General features: G+C 45.1%; 1 protein-coding gene across 1 annotated transcript in view; it reads right to left on the bottom strand.

The window, feature by feature from the left end:
• Positions 1 to 1,722: 1,722 nt before the first annotated feature.
• Positions 1,723 to 12,032, bottom strand: part of CMTM4 (CKLF like MARVEL transmembrane domain containing 4) — a 31,414-nt gene continuing 21,104 nt past the window's right edge. Inside the window, exons 3-4 of the mRNA XM_064723230.1 lie at positions 9,348 to 9,446; positions 1,723 to 8,390 (exon numbers count right to left, since the gene is read on the bottom strand). Coding sequence (XP_064579300.1) covers positions 8,220 to 8,390; positions 9,348 to 9,446 — 270 coding nt within the window. The 3' untranslated portion in view covers positions 1,723 to 8,219. The remainder of the gene's footprint in view (positions 8,391 to 9,347; positions 9,447 to 12,032) is intronic.

Below are 12,032 nucleotides of genomic sequence, written 5' to 3'. Positions count from 1 at the left end.
AAAGCATCTTTAAATATCAGGAATAAATAAAGAGGAGTGCATCAACAAATCCACACTGCAACACAGTCACCCTAGGACACTCCTTTACTGGGAGAATTCAGTGCTCAGTGTTTTGTAAAGCTTCCAGGCCAGAAAGTAAAACAGTGCTACCCAGAAAATTTAGAATTTAAGCGTGGTTTTGTTTGGGGCTCTAGGGAGGGAGTTTGGGTGGAGTTTGGGGTTGTTAGGGTTTTTTTTGGTTGGTGGGATTTGGTTTTGGTTTGGTTTTTTCTTTTTATTGCTTTTATGGGGTTCTGTTGATTGTTTGGTTTTGATTTTTTTTTTTAAATGAGTCAATTTTTAAATCCACTTCCATGAAGAGGAAAATTCTGATTCCAATGTTAATTTTCACCAGGAAACACATGTCCTTTTCTTTTATGGATTTTGGACACAGCCCATCACATTTTGTTAGCCTGATCCATGAATAAATTAATTACAGTCTTCCCGGGAGACTGAAGGAAGATCCAGTAACTAAAAGTTAGACAATTTTTGTTTTTTTGTTTTTTTGTTTTTTTTTTTTAAATCTGACAGCTGATGAAGCTTCTCCTGCCCCAGGAACACCGTGGATGCCACCCTGGGTAATGCACAGTGCTGCTGACAGCCCCACACAGGGAAAATGAACTGGCCCCTTGTAAGAGCCTTGGTTCCTCAGGGAATCCTTCCCTTGTGCCACCCCTGTGTCCCCCTCCCCAGCTCTGGGAGTGCAGCAGCCGCATTCCCACATTCCCAAATCCCAGACTCACCCATCCCTGGTGCCTTCCCCCAGTTCTCACCTGCACTGACTCAGTGCCTCCACCTTGTGCCTGAAGCACCTGGAAACCAAAACCCCCCAGCGTCACTTGCAACCCCAGCCCGGGAGGCAGCAGAGTGTTTCCCACTCCCTGGGGCACTTCAGCCCCAAAATCCCTTTCCAGCCCCAAAAGGGCAGCTGCAGACCCCAGGCTGGAGCACTGCAGGCCATGGCAGCACACCAGAAGTGCTCCAAGAGCAATCCCAGCCCCAGCCTGAGAGCAGCAGAGCAGTTCCACGTTCCCTCTGCCCAAGGCTCTCCCCTGGCTTCTCCTGCCCCCAGGAGGCTCCCAGGGACAGCCCCAGCCAGGAATGCCGTGGTGGGAGTTTCACCCCACACACACAAAGTGCCTTTGGCAGCTGCCTGGCTTTGTGTTGAGCCCAGGACCCTCCCAAGCCCTGGCAGGGTTCACTCTCCTCCAGTGGGATCAGGCAGAGAATGGGGAGGGGAAAAGTGAGAAAACTCCTGTGGAGGATAAATACAATTTCATGGGGAAGGCAAAAGCTGTGCACACAAGCAAAGCAAAACAAGGAATTAATTCCCATGGGCAGGCAGGTGTTCAGCACCTCCCACATCCCCTGGAAGGGGGACTTGGGAAGACAAACTCCATCACTCCAAACCCCTTCCTCCTTCCCCCCTCCATATCCTGATGCCATAGGGCATGGGATGCCCCTGTGGTCAGTTGGGGTCCTCTGTCCTGGCTGTGTCCCCCCAGCCCCTCCCCAGCACGGCAGCACAAGGGGCAGGAAAAGCCTTGGCTCAGCATTAACATCTCTGAATTATCAACACACATCCCAAACAGCCCCACACCAGCCACTGGAAGAAAATTACCCCAGCCCAAGCCATGTTCACAGATGAAGACAGTTTTAGTACTTTAATATGTCCATTTATTAAACAGGAAGTCCTTCACAAATGATTTCGTACTATATTGATTGGGATAAGTGTTAGAAAACTTCCATTTCTCCTACATACAAAAATACAGACTTTTACCACTATGAAGAATGATCAGAAGAGTACCGTGAAAACCCAGAGAGCTCAAATCTTCCAGTACCAGAAAGAAAAGACATGAAAGACAACTAAATAAAAAAAAATTTACAAAAAGTATTGTGCCCATATACAAAAGACTGGAAAAGCAAAATGACATTTAAAACTGATAAATACACCATTTAAATTATGCTGCAACAGCATGGATTTTAAAACCAAGACTGCTTTGTGTATTGCAAGACTTTACAATTCTTCAGCTTGTGTTTTTTGATTAGCACAGACACCAAAGAAAGAACTGAACAACTGAAAGATGGTTACTGGTGTAGAAACAAGCTACACAAGGAGGTTGTGTTTTCTTGTCGAGTACCTGCCTTTGAGCTTGGTCAGGCATTCCCAGGACTCCTTTCCCAGGCAGGCTGGCAGCTGCAGTGTGCCAGCAGGGAGTTCAGCAGTGGGCAGGCAGGAAGGTGCTCCCAGCTGCAGGCACCACCTTGGCTGGAGCAGCTGCTGCAGCCCCAGCTCTGCAGGACAGCGGGAACTCTCCAGGGCTGTGAGCTGGCTCCAGGGGAACGTGCTGCCTGCTGGAGCCCCACAGCCCTGGGCAGCTCTGGGTGAGGGGGCACTGCCAGGGCAGGACACAGCTGGGCGCTGCCCTGGCACCACTCAGAGATGCACCAAGGGTTCTGTAACTCCAGAGTACCAAGGGTATTGCACAGCAGATTTGTGCTCATGAAAAAAGGAAAATTGCATCCCCTTTGCTCAGCCTGAATAGAATTCTAACCTGGTGATTCCATAATTCCTCTGAGCTGTTTGCAATTACAAACCTGTCAATACAGCACCTGTAACCCAGAGAGATAAAGTCTTTTGGTCAGGCCTGGATGCTCCCTCCTCAGAAGCTGTAAATCATAAATGATGAGCTAGAATTGGAATGTTTGGATTGGGCTGCAGTCGGTCTAAGGGAGCCAGGATCAGCCCTGAGGACACAGACACCCCACCCTGAGCATCCCTCACACGGCCCAAGGAGCAGAACCTGGAGCCCCAGGAATGTGCCCGGGGGCAGAGCAAAGGAGACACAAGCTGTGGCTGCCCAGGATCAGACCCAGGGCACATGGAGGGAAGGCAGGGACACAGCAGCCACAAACCTGGTGGTGGTGGGAACAAAGCACAGCGAGGCCAGAGCTGTGTCAGTGACTCACATTACAAAAATAGTGTTTGCTGGATTCATAAATTTACATCTCTATTCCTGTGAATGACAAGTGTTAGTACCACACATGGAAGGCACCCTAGGTGAAGCAGTTTTTCGGTATTTGTTTACAATTCTGTGAAAAGACATACAAAGTGTCAACTTCCAAATCAAATTTGAGCATTATCATGAGAAATAAATACATACTTTACTATTTCATTGTGGGTTCCTGAACCCTTACAAACTTCAACATATACAAATAGTTTCAAAATGACACTAACACAAAAGAGAGTAAGTCTAGACAGATACAATGATTAGCTAAGTCATTCGTCCTATTATGTCATAAATGTTGTGTCTTAAGTATAGAAGTCATTTTAAAATGCAATAAATTGGCCACAATATATATTTCAAAATATTTTCTTACTCCAGGACTGTGATGAATGAGTTAAAGCTGGATGAGCTGTAGTGCTAAGAGACTCTCCCTCCACAAGATCCAACAATAGAAACTGGTAAACATTCAAGATTAAAGTAGAAACAGTAGAAAAATGAAGGTAGCAATTGTTGTAATAAAAGGGTGCTAGCCAGGACCACTTTAACCTGCAGACATCAGGATAGCTGGAACATCACTTAAAATATTAGACAACACAACTTTTGAGATTAAAAGGGTACCAAAAGTGATAAATCAGCCTAGTTAAGGGAGGATGTTTTCTTTCAGACACATGAAGGTTTTAATTAAATAGGTCTATTGAGACATTTGTCCAAAGCAAAACAATACAATACCCTGAAATTTCCTGTGCTCTAGACAATAGCCTGTGCCAGCCAGAAGAGGCAGATGCTCATATTCCATTCTGTTACTCACATCCAGATGTTATTAAAATAGCTGCAGGGACCAGCCCCAATCAAAAAATAAGATACTCTGTAAAACAATCTGGCTATTGCCTTTTAAATGCTCCTCTGTCCTCACTGTGAAGCCATTGAGAAAGTTCCCACAACCTTCCATAAATGCTAACTGACTTTTCAAAGTTTCACCCATGAAGTCCATGGGATACAGATAAAACCTTCATAGTAAACACAAAGCTCTATGTTATAAATATGTCAATCAAGGTAACTATGTATATTGTATATAAAATTAAATATCTTCTGTTTGCCAAGTATAATTTAAAAAGGAATATCTGTGGCTAGTTATAAAAAAATATTTATTAACCCATAGAGATTAAAAGGCAATTTCACTAACTAGTCCATCCAGCACATATGAAAGAGCTGCACTGGGATTCTGGATAGGTTACTTTATCTAATCACATTCCTATGATAAATAGACAACTTTCATTTCTGGGCATATATAAGAACACTTCTGAAAGCTGCATATCCCAAAAGAAAATTAGATTGTGTTGTATACTCTAAATTAAAGGCTACCAAAAATCACAGTGTAAGTAGATTTTTTAAAGATTATTTTTAGCATACAAATGGTTAAATTATAGACAGATTTTTAAAATACAACCCAAAAAAAAAAAACCCAAAACAAGGGAACCCTTTCAGGTTGGACAGCACCACTCTGACTAGGTCAAGCAGATCTATCAAGGTGGCCAAGTGGCTGACAGGGAAAATAAAAATTATTCTTGCTTATTTTAGATTTTTGGTCAGGTTTTTTTTTTCTCTCGTGAAAGAAAACAAGTAGAAATTATTACAACATGACATGAGACAAGAAAATAACAGATACAGAAAGAGGCCTAAGGAAGAGGGAGGAAGAAAGAATTGCATTAATCAAGCCACAGATTGGGTAACAATTTGCTGTGCCTGCACATCCCCAAAAGAGTGGAGAGGTGACCAAATTCACTTAGGGACCTTAAAGCTCACAAAAAGCTGGTGTTTAACTGAGGCAGAACAGTCCAGGGCAGCAGATCCTGTCCCTGCTGTGTGCTCAGCACTCCATGAACCCCTGGCTCTGCCCTGGTGGGAGGGAAATCACATGGACACGGACAGAAATCCACAGGGGGACATAAACTGCTACCCAGGGAGGAGTGGGAACCTTTCCCTCCCCTTTCTGGGAGCAGCAATGGAATGTAGAGAGCTGAAACAATGCCAGAGCGTGCCATGAGACCAGAGTGACCAACAAACCCTGGGAAGTGTTTGTCACAACAGTGACAAAGCCAAGCAAAGAGCAGCACACTGCTCCTTTACTGAAATCCCATGTAAAAAACACCTTAAAGTGAAGGGTGAGGAGCTGCTGCCAAGGCACAGATCTGTGCTGATGCTGTGCTCCTGAATGAGTGAGCAGCAACCTCAGCTCCCTGGGGCCTGTGCCTGTCTCAGAAGGCACAGGGAGGTCACTCCACCCTCCCAAATTCCCTCCAGGAATCTCAGAGCAGCCCCAGCATTCCACAGGCCCACAGCAACAACACCCAGCCAGCAGGAAAGGGAAGAGCACCACAGCTGACACCAAGGGACATTGGACACATTCTGATCTTCCTGGCACTGCACAGACCAACAGAGGCTTAGCAAGAATTAAATATTAAAGCATTTGATCCATGAGGCACGAATATTCCAGATGAAGGGAAAAGGGGGAAAGAAGAAGGGATTGGCTTTACTCAGACACGTGAGGGAGCTCCCCTGGGGCTGCCTGCACAGCTCAAGGACGTGGCACCAAGCCCAGCAGAGCAGGACAGGCAAAGGGGCTCCTGCAGCACTGACAGCAGCTCCAGGCAGAGCTCCCTGGGTAACACACACTGGATGCCTGCACAGGGCACAATTCAGTCATTTCTACACCCAGAAATACACACAAACTCTGACCAAAGGGCACCCATCCAAACCCTCACTGTTTCAAGCATCCTGCTCCTACCAACCTCAGCTGTTTGCTTTCATTTAGTTCTATTTACAGTGGGGTTTGAGTCCCTTTATGGAGCTAAACAGCACCCTTAAGGACAAAAAGAAATTATCCCTGTGTGTTAGCAATTACAAGCAAGACTAACTGGCTGAGAGAAGCAATTTAATGTCACTTCTCTAAGCAAGTTTAAAAAAAATTAAACTTTCTATCCTCTTCTCTTCCTTAAGGGTTTTTTGTGTGACTGCAGTTTAAGTAACAGTCTTAAAGAAGTACCTCTCCAATATACTGTGTAAAATTAACTCAGGGGAAATGGATACATCAAATGATCTTAATATTTCAAATGTAGTTGTCTCTCACAGCTACTTTATTTCCCTTCTATATAATCCAAATAGTAAATAATGTCTCTGCAGAGCTGTAAGTGCTTAAGATTTTTTAGAAAGTATATACTATACAATACTAAAATCATCTTTGGTCCCAAAAATAAGGAAATTACACATTTACATTTGTTTCACAAAGTGAATCAGAGAGTGTTTTTAAAATTACTGTTCTCTTTTGGATTCCACCTGAGAGCTGTGCTAGGCTCAGGGCACAATGTGAGTAATGTATCCTGGCATTCCCAGCTGCAGGAATAAAGTGTTACTGTAGGAACTGGTAAACCATCAATCACTACAAAAATGCAAATTTTCCTTAACCTCATCAGTAACTCTGAATTTTAATCTTCTTCTCAGCCACTGAGGTGAAATGCACTACAGATGTCAATACACTGAAAATGGAAAGGCATCACCTTTGTCACCTTTTCACTCGTCAAAATAATTCTCTGCAGCTCAATTTGAACACTGCAGCATTAGGTTCACACTTCCACTACCCCAGCTCCCTCCAGCACTATAAAAGCCCAGGCACTTCTGATCTCCTGTTTGGTGTGACTTGGTTTTTGTGGTAAACACCTCACCCACATTGTCCTTAAGGCTCCAGGGCTGCACTCACCTGAGCAGGGCAGCTCCAGCAGGACACACAAACCCAGTCACACACGGCAAACCATCCCAATAATTGCACAGATTTCCATTTTCCTCACACCACAAAGGAGTTCAGTTCTAGAGATCTCCTCCCACACGTACCGTCTTCACTCAGGCACACAAATGCCAAATAATGCAGTGAAGAGATGAAAACACCAAAGAAACAGGAAAATATCAAGAGACATCTTCCTAATAATATTGTGACATTATCTAGCCCATTACTGCTGAATTTGAGTTCTGAGTAGAGAAAATGTAATTCATTCACTGGAAGTACAAGGAAAACTTAAAAAAAAAAACCTTCAGCTAAGTAAAACTATTTCTAAACAAATCAATACAATCATATTATTTTCCAATTAGCTAAATTCATTTTTCAAAGAATCCTAAGGGGAAAAAAATCTGCAGAAACACCCAGTTAAATAAAAATCAGGTTCACCTACCACCAATTAAGTTTTAATTTTAGAACAACCATCCTTCCAAAAAGAAATATTTACCTTACATGAATCACAACATTGCAACCTTAGGAACACTTTAAAAGCACATACATTTTTGCTAGTTCTTGCTTACCCTGGGCTTAGAGGGAAAGCAAGTTCCAGCAAAAATTTCTGGAAATGCTGAACCTTAAAAAAAAAAAAAAGGAAAAAAGGGGGGAAAAAAAAGAAAAAGAAAGCCACAGCTGGAATGTAAGTCTGTAGGATGACAACCCCTTCGCTCTCTACTGTGCCCCTTAAGCCCCTTTTCTGCACCCCATCTCCTAAACACATTTATCTTCCCACTTTGGAATGAACACTGGAATGTGTCGGGACAGGAGCAGGCAGCAGCTCCGTGCCCTCGGTGCCCCCGGCTCGGCCAGGGCCCTGCCCAGCACCAGCACAACTCCGGCACGGCTTCCAGCAGGCAGGCGGCTGGGCAGAGCGCAGGGCAGGAGCAGACAGACAGACAGACACAGTCTGGGACGGACAGGCCCCGCTGGCTGAGTTATTGCTGAGTGCCCCTGGCTCCTTGGCACGGCTGGGGCTCCATCTCCTCCCTCACAGCCGGGCAGGGCTGCTCCGTCCCCGGGGCAGATGCAGGAGCAGGGCATCTCCAGAGAGGGAAGGGAGCTCTGTGCACGTAATCCAAAGCAGTGACACACTTCAGAACAGACATATACTATATATTCTGGGAGCTATATAATATATGCCCGTGTCTATGCGGAGGCCTTGAGGGGATCTTCCTTTGGAACCACCACCATTTTCTGCCTCCATGACAGCAGCTTCCGGCTCAACACATCTCCGCACGCGTGCAGGGCTGGGCATCCTCGCCAGCCTCGAAGCACCTTTTCCTGCTCAAATCAAGCCAAAGCCTTGTTCCGTGAGGGAGCTGGGCGCTGTTTTTCCCTTGGGGCGGCCCTCAGGCGTCCAGGCGCTGGATCTCGGGCCGGTGCACCACCTCGCGGGACTCGCTGCGGGCGCGCACGTACTCGCTGCTCGGGCGGCTCTGCTGCCGCCGGCCCAGCCGCCAGCGCTGCACCGCCACGGCCGCGTTCACCGCGAACACCAGCGTGGCCAGGAACCCGAACACCTGCGGGGCACACACACACGGGCTGGTGAAAACAACAGCGGCAGCCTCGCAGCAAAGCACTCACAAGTTCACCGCGAACACCAGCGTGGCCCGGAAGCCGAACACCGGCGGGAATACACACACGGCGCGGGGCATGGTGAAAACAACAGCGGCAGCCTCGCAGCACAGCCCTCACAAGTTCCGCTTCCCACGTTATTTGCACTGATAAATCATCGTCACCTGGGAAATTACACTTTTTCTTCTCAATGAACTACAGAACCTGCAAAAGCAGCTGAGATCAATGATCCCAGAAAGCAGAGTTCTCTGACTACCAGCATGAGAATTAAATCCTGCAGTGCAGCTCAAGGTAAAGAACCCCCTTGTAAAGAAACCAGCTCTTCATCCAAAAGCTCATTCATTTCTTGACAGTGACAAGTCCAGAGCATCAGCCTCTATGCCTCTGCAGAACTCATGTGATTTTAAAAACCAGGTTAAAAAGAAAATAGACAATAATAAGGGGTCACCAACTCACACACAAAAGTAATTTGTTTAAACTGACCATTGTAGATTTAAAACCCTGAAGTGCTGCTACACTCACTCCAAAGAACAAAAAAATCTTCTGTACTGAGCAAGAACTAAGCAAATTATGCATAAGCAGCTTCAACTTCTTACTTTTTTTTTTTGGCTCTATTGTTTCCATAGGCTTGCACCATAGAGCACCAAAGAAAAGGCACCAAAGAGAAAGGTGAGCTCAACTGTAAAGTGTTCTCTGCAAGTCTTTTTTCTGCTCTTCTTGCCTCATGCCTTCAGACTAAGCTCCAAGGATGTTAGCATTCTTAAAATAAGAACTATCTCACAGCAAACTGTGAAATTAGAAGTAAGTGGTGATGGCAAAGGCAACAGGTGTATTCAATCAATGAGTAAAAGTTAATTTTAATACAAGGTAAGAGTCAGATAGAAACAAGTTGAAATTCTTACCACAGCAGCAATTTCTGCTCCAGTTTTATGGTTTAAAGCAGCCAGTACTACAGAGGCAATGAAAAAGAAGAAAGTGCTGAGTCCAGTGTTGACCAGATCCTAAAAAAACAAATTCAGTAGCATTATTAAATGATGATTGTTTGCCTTATCAGAAGCGATGACACAGAAAGTTGGAACACAAAGCGCAGTTGCTCTGGTGGCCGAGGTGTGCCAGGGAGGCAGAGCTGTGCCCCAGGAGCTGCAGTGCCAGGGCCCCCGAGCCCCTGCAGCCCTGGCACATCCCCTGGGGGCTGGCAGAGGGCACAGCTGGCAGTGAAAGGCTCGCCCTGAGCCAGCCTGGCATACGCTGCCCACACCCAGCACAGCCCACACGCCGGCCAGCAGCCTTCCCACCCCTCCTGCACGGAACAATCTGCACCTCCTGTGCCACTGCTGGCAGTAACAGCTGCCAGCAGGGTAACAACAGAGGGGTTTTACCTGTTTATTGCATAAAACTGGCATTTCACACAGACATTTTACAACATACACACTGCATCATGCTCAGGGAAAACTGCTTTGCTCCAAGCAAAGGAAAACAACTTGCTCCACACAATTCCTGTCTCTGGTGTTCAGATGGTGATGCTGCCCTGCCTCACCTCAAACAGGGTCATTCACATGTCACTGGAACCAAAGGAGGAATTCTGAATGGCAGGTGTTTGCACAAGAGTGATTACATCAATACAAGACTAACTGATCAGGCTCGAGGGAAAAAATACCCAAAGGTGTAAATAAGAGAAGGAACAAAGTTCAGATTTGTTCAGGACAAGGTGCTCAGTGTGTTATCAGGACACCTTTCACATCTGATGTGTGTGGACCCTGCACTGTCTGCACGCTCCCATTAAACAGGGGAACACCATTTCCAAACCACAAAGCCACCACGAATGAACAGGTGAGACAAGGATGGAGGAATCAAGAAATTCAGCACAAACATCAAATCTGTGAGAAGTGAATACTACCACAGACAGAAGGGATTGACAGAAAACCTTCAATTCAAGATTGTTGTGCTACTTATAGCCTTGAGGTAAAGAAAAAAAAAACAACCCACACAAAACCAAAAAAAAAAAAAACCCACAAAACCACAGTGAACATGACAACTCCCACCATATAAAAGCAATCACAACAATTAGAATTTAAGGACAATTTGTTCTACTCGACTCTCTTCTCCCACATGCAAGGCAGGCTCACTTCCTGTTACAGCTCCTTCACTTTTTCCATTTTTTAAATAATTATTTTATTATTTTCCCAAAGTGCATCTTGTGAAGTGCAATGAGAAGCCAGGCTCAGAAGATTTAAGACGTAACTCTGAAGTGACTCCTGTGGGTGTGAGTGCCCAGCTGCGCTCCAGTTCCACAGCACAAGGAGTTTTTGGAGGGAACAGTTTTGTCCAGCCTGCCCACCCATCTCCTGTCCCAGCCACAGGCACAGAATGCTGCAGACACACAGGGCAGGAATGGAAGGTTCTGGCACTGTGCTACTCACATAACACACTCTATTTTGAGTATATATATATATATATATCACAATCTATTCTGAGGGCACTGACTCAGCACAGCTGGGTATCAGCACTGAGTGTCCAGACTGCACCTGAGCCTCATCTCCAACAGGGACCTTCCCAAGGACCAGAGAGGTTCCCATGGCTCACAGCCACACTCACATCCAGGTGTCACGAGCCCAGTAAGACCCAAACTCTAATCAAATAGTAAAGAAACAAAAGCCAATTGTGGGTCTTACAAATTCCTACCAATTTTTCACCTGCCTGTGTACTGAGATATTTTTGTTTTACCCCTGCTCAAGCTCACTGAGGTAGATGCTACCTGAGACCTAGGACATCAAACAAACCCAAATTCTATTAACTAGGTATTGCAGTTTTTATTACATAACTTTTTCTTTGCAGAGATGAAATTTAAACTTTACATAAAGAGCAGTATTATAAAATCAATGGCAGACAGAGTTTCTCCAAGCGTGGCCCTGTGCAGCTCTGAGTTGACACCTCAGCTGCGCTCCTGCAGCTGCCACCAAGAATGGGGAAACTAATACTGAGGAGAGGACAGCCCTTGGATAATTAAAAAAACAGAAATTAATTCAACTCAAGGTCAAGTTGTGTATTTTACTACCAGAGTACATCTGGCATCTACAGGAAGGAGCTGCAGAACAGAGACAAATCCCAGAAGAAATAATTCAGAAGAACTTGGTAATTACTGCAGGCAGGCATCTCAAGAGGTGCTGCCATGACCAAAAATAGGGACAAAAATCACTTTTGCATTCCTTTGGACTTATGGACACGACAGGGGGTAATCTTACCTTTGCCAGGGACACTGCACCCTGTTCCAGTATCCACATTTTTAAAAGAATGTTGAAAAATTGGACAGGATACAGAGAAGAGCCTCAGAAGTTATTGAAAGGAGGAGAAAATTTCTCACAGTATGAATCAAAAGAACCTAAACTGCTTTGAATATTAAAAAGGTTGAGCTGTGTGCACTAAGACTCCAGTGTTCAAACAATTAAAAACACTGGTTGTTTTAAAAGCTTAACATCAGACAGCCTGCAAAACTGACAGCAAAACAAAACCAACAGCTGCCAAGTTAAGGCAGAAGCCATATTCAAAATGAAGCTAATTTTAAATGTAGGAGACCTAAGCATCAGAAC

Source organism: Zonotrichia leucophrys, chromosome 11 (genome assembly GCF_028769735.1).
Source record: "Zonotrichia leucophrys gambelii isolate GWCS_2022_RI chromosome 11, RI_Zleu_2.0, whole genome shotgun sequence".
Lineage (NCBI taxonomy): Eukaryota > Metazoa > Chordata > Aves > Passeriformes > Passerellidae > Zonotrichia > Zonotrichia leucophrys.
Note: the sequence above shows the minus strand (reverse complement) of the source record. Positions and strands in the feature narration are given on the sequence as shown.